Here is a 15,666-nt window from a genome sequence, read left to right on the forward strand (position 1 = left end):
GCCACCCTCCTAAGTGCCCGCTGTTCCGGATGCTCTCCGTGCTGCTCGGGGCCGGGGCGCTCCGGATGGGCGAGCCCGGGAGGCTCCTGCCCGGCCGGGAGCTTCTGCCCGACCCCGCGGGCAGGGACGCTCCGGAGCCCGGTGCCATCCGGCAGCCTCGGGCCACGCACCTATTTAATGCACAAAAAAATCAGACCCTGTAATCTACGTTCTGAAATCTTATAACATCCCTGAACACCCAACGCGCTCCTTCTCATTAGCATCTCGGCCATGGATTTTCCACGCCACAGTTTCTAAAGTTTCAGCGAAGGACGCCGGGCAAGATAAATCCGTGCTGTCGTTTCTCTCCCTTTCTGTCTCTCCAAATTAAGTTTTGATCTATCAGTTTAAACACTGGCCAGAAAGTTGATTCACTTTCTGTTAGGATTTCGGGTTAAACCGAGGGCTCCTCCAGTGTCTTTAAGCTTTTGAGCTGTGTAAATGAACTGCAGTGTCACATAATCGATGGGGAAAACTCAGCTGTCACAGATACGAAAGCAGCCTCCTGCCACAGCAATAACGTGATTTGGCATTTCAAAGTTTGGAAACGTGCTGTCTGCGCGTCCGGGGCTCGGGGAGGAAGAGGGACGGGGGCGATGCGCCGGGGCGGAGGGGGGGGACAGTCCCCAGCCTCGGTGGCCCCCGGCCCCGGCAGCCCCAAGTGCCGGCGCCCCGCACCGCGGCACCCGCTGCCGCTCCCTCCCTTCCCGACACACGCTGCGAAAGTTGTTTCCCAACTTCGGCGTTAGGGGAGGGTTGACCCAGAACAAATCTCAGTGTCTCGGTGGCCTTTCCAAAGCGGCCGTGCTCCCCCCGCCCCGAGCCTGCGGGACGTGCCCATCTGGAGCACGCACCGTGAGAGCAACTGTGCCGCGGACAGCCACAGCGGCCATCAGTCACTAAAAGCCACACGCTTCAGTGGACCGGGGATAAAACGAAGTCCTGGTGACGCCTGGTTAAACCACTGACCCTCTTGCGAGGGCTGGAGAAGGGGGGAAGGCGGCCTCCTCCCGGCAAACGCAGCTTTGGGGGCTCGGCGCGGGGCTCTGCAGGGCCCCGCTCCCGGAGCTGGCGGCGCTGCCCAAAAGGGGACCCAGCGCAGCCTTTTCGGGGTGCCCCACGCGGGGACGAGGCATGGATGGGGAGGGCCCCGGGCAGAGCCCCCGGCGCGGCCATGCCCCTGGGCGAGAGCGGCGGCTCCCGTGGGCACGGGGTTCCCACCGAAATGGTTCTTTTCATATCGGCTTGGGTGGAAACACCAACCCGTGGGTAGGGTGTGCACTAAGCCGCGGGGTAAACACTGCCCTGGGCCCGCTGTCCCTACCGCAGACCCCGATTTACCCGCACACATGCGCAGGAAAACAACTCACACAGCGTGTTCAGATGCTTTCTGGAAGGGGACGGCTTTAGTTTCAAATTAGGAAACTCTCTCAGATGAACGATAAACTCCGCTTTGGTCAGGCTATGGTGTTTGATCATATCTTTGTGGTTTTGTCCTCACCAAAAAGAGCCCCGGAGGCTCAGTTAAGAAACAAGATTTCAGCTAGTTTGATTTGACATGAGGAAACTTTGCATTTGTAATATTATAAGACTCTGAAGGGGGAAAATGAAACCTCTGTAGCTGAGACAAGAAGTGTGCCTAAGTGCCACTATGTTTCAATCCCCATTCGGATATAATTTAAGTCTTCTTCTCTGGCTTACAGTAATATGCTCTCCAATGTTGAGGCTATCCAAAAGGGGGGGATTTAATGAGGCCGAGTTGATACACTTATATAATTTAGGGGTTTCGCTATAGCTGTAAAATGACAATTGGTACATGTGTAGTGCAAAAGAGCTGAAATCCCATCCAGAGACCAAGTTGGTTATTTCTGAAGGAGCTGTCATTTCCAGCAGGGGGGCACAATGAGAAGGCCAGGAGCAATGGAGCTCTGATCTCCACCAAGGAGAGATAACCACCTGATTAAAATGGGGCTCTTGTTCCCTCGTTACTCGATCGTCGTGTGAACTTACCTTATTTACAATTACAGGCAATGAGTGAGTCGCCCAGATTGTAATACGCCTATAGCTTTGAGTTTACTCCTCCCTTTGTTATCAAGACCATCTCTCGGACAGATTTCTGGACCACTCATAGCATGTGAGCACAGAAACGCTCTTGAGGAGGGAGGGATGTGTACGTTCCGAGCCCTGCAGTGCGAGCGCAGCGCGTTCACCCTCCCGCACGCCCCCGCTGGGAAGCGAGCGGGAGGCCGGGCCCAGCAGAACCAGCCAGTGGAAAGCAGGATGTTTACAGCACACAGACACGTGTGAACACCACCAGAAAGCGAAGGGACAAGAAGGCATTAGGTGAAGGACTATTTTGTGCTGCACATCTTGCTCATTTTCCAGGTGAACCCAGGCACGGCGGCTGTTGGAGGGCACTCCCTTCTCGGGTCACTCTGGAGCCCAGGTGTGCACCAGTGGCATCAGACAATGATGCACCTCTACGCTGAAATTTAACGCACTTTGTTCTCCATTTTAATATTAAATGGTGCAGTGTTTGCCAGATTATTATCCCACTATTGCTTGTGCATTTGTCTCTTATGTCTAGTGCCTGTCATTACACAAAGCGTTTTGAAGAGCTAATTTCAAAAGACAGAAAGTCTACACTTACTATAAAAGTCATTAAATTAGCATGACAAGCATAAAGTTCCTAGGTTATAATTTGGTTATAGATCTGAAATCTTCCCTGCTTTCTCTCTCCACTTGAAGGATGAAGGCTGAAGAGACGCACCGACTCGAAGTTAGGACAATTGAGCTGTCGAGTGTTTGGTGGAGAAACAGGGAAGAGATGCGGTCTCCAACACCACCTTTTTGGCAGAGCAGTGGGTGACAAGAAAGAATTCTGATTTTCTCTCACGTCTCCCAGCAGCCAGAGAAATGTGTGATCAGATGGTCTTCTACTACAACAGGTGGGAGAAAAAAAAAAAGAAAAAAAAAGAAAAAAAATCTCGATGCGTTTCTCGTCGATTAAAATGTTGCTGGAATAGCAGGACGCGTGCCTTTTATATCCCGCTAAATGCTAAGATGGGAAGATGCGCTATAAAAGCCGCCATTGGCTGTTTCCCCTAAGGCTGCAACATCCCCTTCATTTTAATCGCTTCTTGGTTTCGGAAGAAAGCTTGGAGAGGAGGGGGAGAGCTCCTTCCCCCAGCGCCCCGTGCATGTGCAGCGGCAGGGGCCGCAGGAAGCCCGGGGATGCCGGGACCGGCAGCGTGGGAGCGCCCGCTCTGCCCGGCCGGGCATCCTCTCCCTGACACGTCGCAATTCGACAACGAGAAAATTAGAGAAGGGACGGGGCATTCAAATGCAGTGCTCACAGAAGAGGCTGCCCTAGTAGTTATTTAGTCTAAAAATCTGCTGTCAACTTTTTTTTTTTTTTTTTCCCTCGTCAGGCGCGTTTCTTTGCGCTGGTTCGTTTGCTTTTAACCAGGCATGCTGCGAATTGTGGAAGCTTTCCATTTACCTTTTCTTCTTTAAGCGTTTTAATTATCATCACTGACCTGTTGGGCATACCTACAGTATCAATGTCCCTTTAACATCCCTGCCTTCCCTTTCTCTGCATGTTTCTGCTATTTAACACTTGCTACCTTTGCCATTAGAGTCCTAGAGTGACCCCCATGGGTATCTTTGAAAGAAAGACCCTCTGCATTCCAGCACTGCCTCCTTACCCAAGTAATAGCAAAGGGACCATTCAGACACATGGACCACACTGAAGCATTAATTAGGCTGATGAAATCCATAGAAATGTATGGATTCAGCATAATCGAGTTTCTTCTGCTGACTATAGTTAAGGAATACGTGAGCAGCTGGGAGAATAGAAAGTACTGTTAGGGTGAAGTCATGCATGTAATTGAGTATATTTAACATAACCATTTTAATGATCGGTGATTAAAAGTGCATCTACTTAAATTGTATACCTCTGCAATTTGTCCATATCAACTTTAGAGCACACACAAAGAAAAGGTCGTCATATAAATTTATAAACAAGATCCCTTCCTAGCTACACATGACTCGAGCTGGAATGATAACTCAGTAGCAGCGAGGGGGGAAAGGCCTTTCACGAGAAAATAGCTACGCCAGTACGATATTAATTAATCACTGGTTTGGCCCCCTTTCTCTCTTGTGCAGTCACAGTATTAGAAGTGCATAATAAGTGAGTTTTCTTTTCATCCGTAATTATTTATAACAATCAGACCACTCGGGGAAAAAAATCCCTGGGTTTCTTTCCAATATTAAAGGAGTATCTTTTCCCTCACTTGACAATTGTGTGCGTGTGTGTGTGTATACACATGTCGTCAAATAGAATATTCGGCTTTTTTTTTTTTTTTTTTTAATCCGCCGAAACATTGCCGGAGATCCAGCAAAGAAACACGAAATAATCAAACTTCTCCTGATGCTAAACTTGCACGCGGAGAGGTTAAGGACTAGAAACACGGACAGTGTTTGGGGGAACCGTAGTTGATGGGCACGGCCGTGTCTCCTCGCAGGAGACCCCTGAGAATGGGAAATTAGCAGTCGAAATCTGCTAGTGGGGACTGGATCCCACAAAGCCCACGCGTTGGGAAGGCTGAGTGTCTCTCTCTCGCCTATTCAATCTGCCCAGGCTGGTTGCAGCGAATAAATAGAGTCATTGTGGAGCCCATACACAAACCGACCCAACTCCCTCCCCCACCCCTTCTCGCCCTCCCCCCGTCCCTTTATGCTTAAACGCACACAAATCCGCAGCCGCTTTGCACTAAGAGGAGCCCAAAGTTTTCTTTCCTTTACTGTACAACGCCTGTGGGAAAGGTTTATTCACACGTATGGAATATGTACTTATGTCGGAGAGACGGGGGTTCACGCTGGGTGAGGGCAAACAGGAGCTGCCAGGAGCAGGACCCATCCTGCCCTCGCCCCGCCGGGCGGGCGGGCGTCCCTCTCCCCGCGGAAGATAACGGTTCAAAGTAGCCAGATGCATTAAACAGCCACAAAAGGGGCCAAGAGGGATGGGGGGCGGGGGATAGGGGGAAGATTCACTTAAGTTTCTGGTGGAAAACTTAAACGCTGTGTCTCTCCCTCTCCCAGCATCGCTGCAAGGTGAAATCCATTTGGCCGCATCCCTCCCAAGCGGCCGCAGCCCGGCGGGGCGGGCGGCAGCCCCGCGCCCGGGGAACCCGCTCCGTGCAAGAGAATTTGCAACCTTGAAAGCATATTTTTCTTCCAGCTATGGTGGCACTTAGATGATAATGTAGGCAATGAAGCTGGGGAGATTTATATCTTTTGGAAAGTAGGACGAGCCAGATGGTAATAGCGTCATTAACAAACAAACTTAGGATCTGCAAGTGAAGCTTGAAATTGGGAAAGAGATCTGGAGAACAAAAGGAGCTGCTGTTGGGGAGGTGGGGGGGTGGGGGGGGAAGAGTCCCTCTTCTGCTGGCCAAATCTAAGAGCACATTCTACAGGGGCTGCTCCTGCCCAGCACTAGATAATAAACGACGGCTTTTTCCTCCCCTGTTGTGACTGAGAAAGGACAGGGAAAACTTTTGCAATAGGCAAATGTGGCATTTATTTATGTGTAACCCTCTGTAGTCTCAAGTGTCCCAAATGGGCCTTTAATTCAAACCCCTAGTTTGATACAGAGGGATCGCTTCTCCCAAGTTTATTTTAGGGAAACAAAGCACTGCTTGTGGAAGTTGAAGGGCCAAAAGTTCAGTAATTATTTTTTTGAATTAATAGCAACGAATAAATATTAAAGGTTAAACGTTATTTGCTGTGAGAGTGGAAACATCTAAGGGATTTATTGTGTCTTCGAGTCTTTTTTTTTTTTTCTTTAACCCCCTCAAAAACTTCTCACTCTTTGCTGGAAAGCACCAACACAGCAGGGGCGAGGGTCCCAGAGCAGGGCCGGGATGCGGGATGTTCGTAGGGGAGATTAGGGAGGCCCCCCGGCCGGGATTCTCTCCTGCATCACCCTTCGCGTTTACTCTCCAAACCCGCTCCGGGAGGTTCTCGATGTCCAGGGAAAAGGCCTTCAGCACAAATTTATCCAGCTGAGAGTCCATAAACACCGGAGACCCACCAGCTCCAGGGCTTCAGCAGGAGGGATGGGCTGTGTGCCTCCTAAATTTTAACCAGTGTGTTCCCAAATGCCACAGAAATGTTTGAAGGTCTTTTGAAGATGCTCATATCTCCCTTACAAAGTTGATGGTTATTAGATGATTAATGATTTAAAAGATGCCTGTTAACAGCCCCAAGTTGAGAGACATGGACCCACGCTCTAAAGTAAAAACCTAACGTGTTTCTTTTTTTTTTTTTTTTTTTTTAATGTGCTGGAGATCTTTAAAAGCCCCGAGGACTTACCCTTAAGGCATTATTCAAAGAAAAAAAACCTGAGACTGGCGGTTCGTCACAGGCAATTGTAAAGGGTTTCAAAGGACCGATCAAACGAGTTGGAGAGTAATCTACATTAAAGTCCGGATGGCAGTGTTACAACATGCACCTGCAGGGTATTTGCTATCCGTGCCCCTTACAGAGCTACAAATCACCATTAAAGAAAGCTGCTTAAGCTTCCTCCGCGCTTCTAGAAAGACTTACTCGGGCTTCTTCACTTTGATATTTATACATCTTGTTATTGATAAGTGTGGGGCTGTTCAGCGCTCCCTTCCCCCTCCCGGACTGTCCCTGGGCACTTTTGCACCAGCCCCTCCCTGCCCCCACCCCGCGCACGGCTCCAGGCGGGTGTTCAGGCGGCCCGGCCCCAGGAACGACACGCGTGGCCGTGGGGTTATCCCCCTCTCCCAGCCGTGCGCCGGCTCCGGGAAAAGTTTCGGTTTATTTTATTTATGTAGTTTCCCCCCAGGCTCTGTCACCAAGGCGACCGGGGCAGCCCAGGCAGCATCGGCACGCGGGATGTCCCGGCGGATTTTCTCACAGTTGCGGGAGGCGCAGACATGGAGATGAGCTCATTGCGGGGGAGTGGCGGCGCCTGGGCCGCCCCCGGCCCGCTCCGGCCCGGCCCGGCCCGCTGGAACCGGCGCTGCGGGACTCGCTCTCCTCTTGAAGGCATTTGGGGGAAGTCGCGCAGCTTCATCCCTGGCCCCGCAGAGCCCCGCAGCGGGCACAGTTAACCCCTGGCACGCCGCGGGGCCGCGGCTGCCGGTCGGGAGAGCCCTGGCGACCCCCGCTCCCTGCTGCGCCCCCTCTGCTCCCGCACTCCCACGGGCAGCATTCAGTGGGCTCCGTGCTCCCCCCGCCAGGTGATGTCAGCGGGGAAAAGTAAAGTTGTAAGACAAACAAACAAGCCGGGAAAGCTAGGAGGGGAGGGAAAAAAAAAAAAAAAATCAAGATTTTTCTACCCACTCGAGGCGAAAAAGCTCAAAGGTCAACAGGGATTCATCAACCGCTTCCCACGGCTGCAGACAGGGCGATACAATCAACTTGGATTTCTTTTTCGGGTAATTTTAGTGATCAGGTCTGTGTTTTGAGCACTTCCCTCGAGTGGGTCCTCACAAACGAACGAGACCCGCACCCGTCGCAGGTGCGAGGCTGCGGTGCCCCGGTGTCTGGTGCCCCGCCGAGGGCCCGGCTGAGCGGGCGGGATGCCGGGGCCCCGGGCACCCCCGAGGCAGCACCGGGGACCCGCACCGCTGTGCCCGGCCGCGGGCAGCTGCGGGAGCACACCGGGAGGGAGCAGAAAGGGGCTTTGCCGCGCTGGCACCACAAGAGGATTTAGGTGGTTTTCCAAAATTCAACTAATTAAACCCCGCGCGCTAACGTAAGGGCCAGTATCTCGAGTTCGGTGTACCTGTCTCACCTCTTGACAGCCCTGGCAGCGATGGGCTGCGCGGAGGGCTGGCACCCACGGCCCCGCCGCGTACCCCACGCCCGTGGCGGGGCTCTCTCGCCGGGATGGGGCGGGGGCCCAGCGGCGCTGCCCACCGCTAAAGTTTGCCAAGTCAACTCCTCTCCTGGAATTGTCCTCGGAGGGGCGGCGGGGAGGAGGGGAGCGGGACCCCCGCCCCGAGCGGCCCATGGCAGGCAGGGCGCCTCCAGCGCCAGGGAAAAGCCGCGCAGTGCCGGACCGGGCCGGGAGAGCGGATGCGCGCTGGGGTGCGCCCCCCTCCGCCAGAAGTCGCTCAACTTCTGCCTTGGAGCGCTGGCCCCGCCGCCGGGAAAGGCTCTCTGCTGCTGCCAGGGTGGAGGGGCAGGCTTTGGCTCAGCGGGGCCGGGCAGAGGGGCCGAGGCACGAGCACCCAGGACAGAGGGCGGCACATCGTGGGGCGCCGCCCGGGGGCCCGTCCCGCATCCCGGGCGCTGCGGGCCCTGACACATCTCCTGCCACATAACGGCGAGCGCAACTCGCGGCCGCCTCTGAACTGTTGCAAAACAAATCCCGGTGCGCTCCCGGGGCTGGCGAGAAGGTGGCGGAGCGCAGCGCCAGAGCCCCGAGCCCCCCGGCTGCCCCCGCCGGCCCGACACCCCCCAGGCCGCAGCTGATGGGGGGCCCGGGGCGAGCGAGGGGCGAGCGCGCCTTGGGCCAAGCGCTAATTTGGTGTGTACGCTTAAGGCGGCCATCTGAGGGCTGGGTAGCAACGAGGGGAAAGGGGTGTATTCGCGACTGGAAGATTTAGGTTGTTGCTAGGATGTGAGAACAAAAAATCTTCAATAAGTCGGGGAGGGGGGAGGACGGGGCAGAGGGGGAGGAAGGGGGGTTACAAGGTTTGTCACAGGGAAAAGTGCAGACATCTGCTGGAACTTCCATATCTAAGCTGTTCATTTACAGGAGCCAACTTCTGAAATCTCCACAATTAGATCTGCATTGTTCTTTCTCAACAACACTGCCTAGAAAGAAAAGGTCTTCTCTGTCGGGGCCAATCCAACGAAGCGTTTGACGTTATTAAATAATAAAGCGATTGTGATTTACATTGTTGTTCAGAAAAAGGGCCAATTATCCACTGTTATGTTGCCATAAAGATCATATTAACTCGAATTAGTAATCAAACAATATGCTAGCGTTAAAAGTATAGAGAGGACAACGCGACTGGTCTTGTTGCATCCTCACTTTTTCTTGTAAAACCAGAAGCATAAATACACTTGAAAGAGGCGCAGAAACTTCATCCTTAACGGGGAAAAAGCGAAAGAGGTACCAGCGTTTGTGATTAATGGTCCTCTGTGTTGACTGTTCTCAATTAATTCAAAGCCACCCAAATCTCATATTGATTTTTCTGTTTACAAATTAATTATTCTTTCGAATATCACGGGAAATGTTCCACGGTTCTCCGAGAACCAGGACGATTTTTTAAATGTAAAGTCTCTTAGGATTTTGATTTTGGGGTGCTTTTTGTTTGTTTTTAATTTTGTTTTGAGTTTGGGATTTTTTCTTTTCGGAGTAACGTTTTCTAAAGGCGTCTGAGTTTCAAGCAAAGACGAACCTCACCACCACCAAAACGCAAACCCAGCCGCATCCCTGCACTCCAGCAAATTTCCTCTGCCATAATCAAATCATTATTTTTATTAAAGCAGTTATTAGGTTTATAACTCATTTGCCACTTAAATTTGTGCAACCAACCAAGGCGATCTAAATAGGTTGGAGCTGCCCCTTGGGTCCGGGGTGTGAGCGGTAGAAGGAGGATTAACCATGGGTGTGTGCAGCAGGAGGACACAAAGGCTGTCCGGTGCGCGGGGAGCAGCGGCGGGGCGCAGCCCCTTCCCGGGCGGGGCTGGCTCCCCCCGGCCCCGGCAGGGACCGCCACCCCCGGCCCAGCTCCCCTGCGTTTGTTTCTGAGCTGCCGCGGGGCCAAGGCTGGGGCTGGGCAGCTACAACTTGTTGGCAGTCAATAAGGCGCTGTCAGGTGATGATGCTCCGGCGCGGTGGAAACGTCCCGAACGAAGTGGAAACGAGACGTTTTTCATACAGGATTATCGATGCGATATGGTACGGTGTGATATGACGATATGATACAGCAGCATCGATCTCTTGTCTCCTATGCAGACGAGGTCCATTGTTTGTGCGCGGGATGACAGGATCTGCCCCCTGGAAACGTGCTGCAAGCGCCCAGCGGCACCTGACTGCTGCTTCTAATGTCATTTATTGCCAACACGTTTTGTTACCGGCTGGGGGTGGGGGCTCCTCGGAGCTCAGGTAATAACCGGGTAGCTGTCAGCTTCTCCCGTTTAGCACTACTCAGGCAAGAATGGCTTTGCCAAACTGTTCCAGGAGCTGATGCTATTTGTTACCACGATTAGGGGAAAAAAGGAACATTCACAGTAACGTGAGTTTCTATAAGCAAACGCCGAGCAATTTTCCTCGGCGCAATGCATCAGCAAGTATATCCAAAAGAGCTTAATCTACTTCTTGCAGGTTAGGTGCAAGAGAAATCAGCAAGGGCTGCTCCGGGATGCCATGAAAATCCCGGTTCATTGGCTTGGCCGCGATAGGACGAGGCACATCAAATCGACGCGGAGAGGGACAGAATCAATCAGTCCTCTTGGCTGAGGAGTGAGCCCTCGCCCTGGAAATAATTTCGAATAAAACTTGTGTAACCAAGTGTAACCTAGCTTACTCTGAGCAGATCGTCGAGAGGGTAAAAAAAAAAAAAAAAAAAAAAAAAGTTAAAAAAATATTATGGAAATAAGCCAATAAAACAATCTGGACTGAATTAATAAGACTGCGAATTTTGTATCCATGTATAAGGATAATATATTAAGCCAAAAAGGAGACAGGTTATCTCTAAACAGGATTAAAATGCGTTCGTGTATAGGATTAGACCATCTCATCCATTTCAAAACAGTGTCTCTCCTCCTCCTCACAACACTTTATTATATATATAAAAAAAACAAACAGCAAAAAACTTTCCCGTTAGAAGCACTTGGGAAATGTGTTTTATTAATCGAGAGCTTTTTTTTTTTTTTTTTTTTTGCAATCAAATGTAACTGATGGCCCTGAATAAGCCGCCTTGTTAGGAAACGGGCCATTTTTTAAAACCTGTGATCAAAACAGACCTGTCTTCAGAGAGAGCACAGCAGATTTAAATGTTGGTCAAAAGGAGTCACAACTGTTCATTAAAAGCAAACCCTAACTAGTGCTAATGTATAGCCATTTTGTGAGCTCAGGACTGTAGAAAGAGGCGAAAAAAAGTCTGAGAGTGTGAGCTGATGCCGTGCTGGCTGGCAGTGTGTGGTCTATTGTAGGGAATGTGCTTTTTCCACTGAACAGAGAGCCCCCCTCTTTTATTCCCCAGCTCTACTGCACCTGCACTGGATCAGGGAGCTACTGCCATTCACCACATCAACAGAGAAGACATCTCTGACAGCACTCAATTCATTACATTTCTTCCTGCTTTTCAAACCAACGCACAAAAAAAAAAAAAAAAAAGTATTGCCAATCAGTGCCTGGGGTGCAGGGAAGAAATCTTACAATACTTTATATTCGCCGCTCATTTTGGATTTCATTAGTCAGAAAACTCACTTCTCAGCCAGTTACAACTTTTCTTTCTTTCTTTCTTTCTTTCTTTCTTTCTTTCTTTCTTTCTTTTTCTTTTCTTTTCTTTTCTTTTCTTTTCTTTTCTTTTCTTTTCTTTTCTTTTCTTTTCTTTTCTTTTCTTTTCTTTTCTTTTCTTTTCTTTTCTTTTCTTTTTCTCTCTCTTTCTTTCTCTTTCCTTCCTTCCTTCTTTCCTTCTTTCTTTTTTCTTCTTTCCTTCCCGGCTTAGGGGGCTGCTGGGAGCGGGAGCTGGGGCCGGAGCCGCTCCCCTGCCACGGCCGGGGCAGTTCCGCGCCGGGGCTCCGCAGCCCCGGGAGCGGAGATGGGCCCACGCCGGGGCTCCCCAGGAGAGGTTTATTCATAATTCATGGGAGCAGAGCCCGAAGTGTCCTGCAGCAGCTCGGGGGGAGCGGGGGTGTCACCGGGGGTGCCGGGCCAGGGCCATTGCGGGGAGGGGACGCGCCGGCCTCCCCAACCCATGGAGAAAGTTGTTATCGGCCAAACTTCTCGAAAGGGACTCCGGGGAATATGGAGGTAGCTTGGTTTCTCGAAGAACCGTTTTTCAGAAGCATTTGCAAGCGAAAGAAACCGAGCCGAGGGGTTTAGATTCAGGTATTTGATCTCGCCGGACCCAGACATCTAATTAGAGTGGCCTCAGCGATTGAAATGGTGTTAATTCCCATTGTTCCCCGCTCAGATCCCTTGGCCCTCCACCGCTGGGATGCTCTCCTTTTCAAAGTGCTAGATAAAAATATTTCTATTTGAAACAACCAACCAACCAACCAACCAATTTCTGCATTTCCCCTTTTTCTGGCCCATTTTCCTCCATCACAATCAAAAGCAAAAGCAAACTCCTGGGTATTTTTTTTGCAGACGCTGGCAAAGAATAACACCCCCTCTGTGGGATCTTAACAGAAATAAATCACAAGGAGCTCTTGCCTACCTGAAAAGTAGGAGGAAATCCGACTGTCTGGTTTCGGGTGTAAAGTGTGTATCGATAAAGGAAGACACAGCCGACTCAGAAACGGGACCCAATTAATCTATGGGTTTCTTTACATCACCCCCTGTTAGGATGTGTGCTTTGGAAATATTGATTCATTGCGACAGGAAAGTCGCAGCTACTGTGTGTGCATAACATGGGGAGGACACGGAGCGAGAACCCGCAGCAACGCAAAGCCCACTCACGGGAGAGCCAGATTGCTTTTTAAGCTAAAACTAATAATTTCATAACTGATTCACATTCAATCTGGCGCCAATGACGTCACGGGGTATTAGCATACGAGGAGGGATGAAGCCAGTGTGGCTGGAGTTGATAAGGTGCCTCCTGAGGAATTCGCTGCTTGTTTTAATACATTAATTATTTCTCTGTCTTCCTCAACTTCTGCAATTTGTAAGAGCTTAAAGGAACCATCATTCCCAGCGATGCCAGGAGGACACGTTGGAGAGCTTCTCCCGCGGCAGCGGAGCCCGGCAGGCGGGGGCAGCTGGGGATGAGCCCCAGCCCCGCTCCCGGAGCCCGGCCCGGCCGCCCTGCAGAGCGCTGCGAGCCTCGGTTCTGGCTGAGCCGCCTCCGGCCCTGGCCGTCCCTACTTGCCCGAGTAAGGTCGGCTCGCCTGGACCGGCCGCCCCAGCGCTGGGAGCTTCCCGCAGGATGGGAGGCGGGTTTGCAGGATCCAGCTCTCAGCCTGGAACGCGTGTGAGTTGTGAGTGTGCGTGAGTGAGTGTGAGCTGGTGTGCCAAGACACCCCTGCGGAGCCTTCCCGCGGGAAAGCCTCTGCAGAGACCCGTGTCTTTCCAGCACCCGGTGGGATTCCCCCCTCTGCCCCTCCCCATCCCCTGCCGTTAATCACGATTTTCTGGGAAAAAAAAAAAAAAAAAAAAAAAAAGCGCCCACATTACGTCATCAGCCCTAACTGCTGCGGGGATGATGGGGTCACCGAGGAGCCGGGGCGGGGGAGCCCGCGGGAGGCCGGGCCTCCCCTCCCGTTCCCTGGGGCAGCGGCCGCCCGTGCGGGAGCGGGGGCACATCCCGGCCCGGGCCGGAGCAGCGCTGCGCCCGCCGCTGGGCTCGGGACGGGGACGCCAGGACACAGCCCAGCTCCGTGCCCGGGCTGAGCGCTCTCCCCCGGCGTCCCACTGCCCCGAGAGCTTGTAGGAACCGGCGGCATCGCCGCTTTGGCCCCACGCAGCTCGGCCGGGCCCCGCGGAAGCGGCCTGACAATTCCCTGTCCCGCAGGGTGCCCCTCGGGACCCTCCCGAGCTGCGGGCCACCTCGTCCCTCTGAAGAAGGCAACTGCCTTGGAATAACCGCTCGGTGGCTTGAGTCTGAAACACATTTGGAGGGAAAGAGGGAGGGAGAGGCGCTTTTATCAGGGGGTCGGGGGACGGGCGCAAAACACAAACAAAACACAGAGAAATCCTAAAAGAATTAAATATAAAAGGGACAAATTAAAAAAAATAAACACCAAAACAAACAAACAAACAAAAAAAAAAAACTCAAAACATAAAGCCACTCTGTACAAGCTCTCGCCCACATGGCAGAGGTGCTGCGAGGCAGCACGCTGCGCCAGCGGATGAGCCAAACTCCTACAGAAACTTCTCCGGCCCGGCCCCGCTCCGTTCCCCGCGGGCGCTCGCAACGAGGGCCCCCCGCCCACGGGCTTCCCCCCGCTCCTGCCGGCAGGGCTGCAGCGTCCCAGGCGTCTCCTGCGGGACGGCCGGGCCCGAACCCGCACCACACTGCCCGGGAAGGGCCGTCCGCGCTCCCCTCCGACATTGCTAAATTGTAATGGATAATTGCAGCTTGTTTCGGCGCGCCCCCTCCCCCTGTACGCACAGGCGCACACGGATACAAAAACACGCACACACGGTCACACACAGGCACACACGGTCACACACAGGCACACTCACACACGCACTCTCACACACGGCTCAGCCGCAGCAAACCCTCAGCGAACTCCAAAGCAAAGCTCCAAAACCATCCTGCGAGCTTCGGGGTTTCGCTTTGTTCCTCCTCGCCGCTCCCCAGCCCGCAGGTGCCGGCGCAGCGGCTCCGCCGAGCCCGGAGCGGCGGCGGTGCCCGGGCAGGGCCGGAGCTCGCCCTCCCGCTCCGGTGCAGCCAAACGCAGCTCCGCGAATTTCCACCCCGGGCTCCTTTCCTTTCCGAGTGAACCAGCCCCCACACTCACTGTAGCGCTGTACGTCCTCGCCAAGTGAATTGATTCCTCAAAAGCAAAATAGTACCAAACTCTCGCAATTCCCCGTGCCATCGTCAGAAAAACTGGTTTTAATTACCAAAACTAAAATAGCGGCGGTACTAACTAGCAGGCGATCAAACCGCAATCAAACTTAAATCTCTGAGCAGTTAGCTATAAACTGTCAGCAATTGAAAAGTAAACCTGGTGCACACAAAGGCTCTGTTTAATTTTCTTGTTGTAATGGCTCTAAATGAGGACCCCATCACTATGCAGTTAAGCGGTGTTGCTTGTCCCCCTGAGGCGCTGATCAGTTCTTTTTAATGTGAGAAAACTGGCAGCTCGAAGCCCGTCAATGGAGCTCCCACAACAAAAGTCCTGAAAAGCTGAATGAATTGGGTTTGTAATTACTGCTTCCCTCTCCCCCCTTGCAGCTTATCTCTTATTCATTCAACATACATTATTGTCACCTAATCGCACACTCCCAACGTTATTTTGGGGTTTTTTGCCTTTTTTTTTTTTTTTTTTTTTTGGTATCTACTACTACGGACATGTTTGTTGTAGAAATTAAACAAAATAATCCTCCCTTCTCTTTCCCCTCCTCACCAAGAAAAATGTTGAAACGACAGTGTCAGGCGAAGCTGACTGGCGTTTAAAAAAGCAAAGACGAAGCTCTTCTGCCATCAGAATGTCAGCATTTTGCATATATCCTCGGAAATCTCACAACCACCGAAGCAGGTTTTACATTTTAGTATTTGAGTTAGATCAGGATTTAAATGACTGAAGTGTATCTAATCACACCTATCAGTAATGGGCCTCTTTCTTTCAGTGGGACTTACATTATATACTACTTAAATTGCTGGGCTATCTACCTCCTATTCGAAGGCAGATATCCAGCTCTGCTGCGCGTTGGGGAAGAGGAGGAATGAATATCGA

General features: G+C 52.0%; 2 protein-coding genes and 1 long non-coding RNA gene across 48 annotated transcripts in view; 1 reads left to right on the plus strand and 2 right to left on the minus strand.

Annotated features, from left to right (window-relative positions):
• Positions 1–15,666, minus strand: part of LOC110477604 (uncharacterized) — a 282,637-nt gene that overhangs the window by 20,632 nt on the left and 246,339 nt on the right. For 4 of the 46 annotated variants that reach the window (XM_085587297.1, XM_085587291.1, XM_085587288.1 and 1 more), the window contains exon 1: positions 12,480–14,680. The exons of the other annotated variants lie outside the window; for them this stretch is intronic. The gene's annotated coding sequence lies outside the window, so the exon portion shown is untranslated. Of the gene's footprint in view, positions 1–12,479; positions 14,681–15,666 lie in introns of those variants that run through there. 46 annotated transcript variants of the gene reach the window in all.
• Positions 1,418–8,631, minus strand: LOC146766686 (uncharacterized). Its single transcript, XM_085587318.1, has 2 exons — positions 7,871–8,631; positions 1,418–7,367 (listed from the first exon to the last, which is right to left on the minus strand). Exons 1-2 carry the CDS (start codon positions 8,629–8,631, stop codon positions 7,286–7,288), a joined length of 843 nt encoding a protein of 280 aa, XP_085443444.1. The 3' UTR covers positions 1,418–7,285.
• Positions 2,352–11,836, plus strand: LOC146766687 (uncharacterized). The gene is made up of 3 exons (XR_014957248.1): positions 2,352–2,485; positions 2,788–9,991; positions 10,418–11,836. It is a non-coding gene; the product is annotated as an uncharacterized LOC146766687 (long non-coding RNA).

This window comes from Lonchura striata, chromosome 9 (genome assembly GCF_050655825.1).
Source record: "Lonchura striata isolate lonStrDom1 chromosome 9, ASM5065582v1, whole genome shotgun sequence".
Taxonomy (NCBI): domain Eukaryota; kingdom Metazoa; phylum Chordata; class Aves; order Passeriformes; family Estrildidae; genus Lonchura; species Lonchura striata.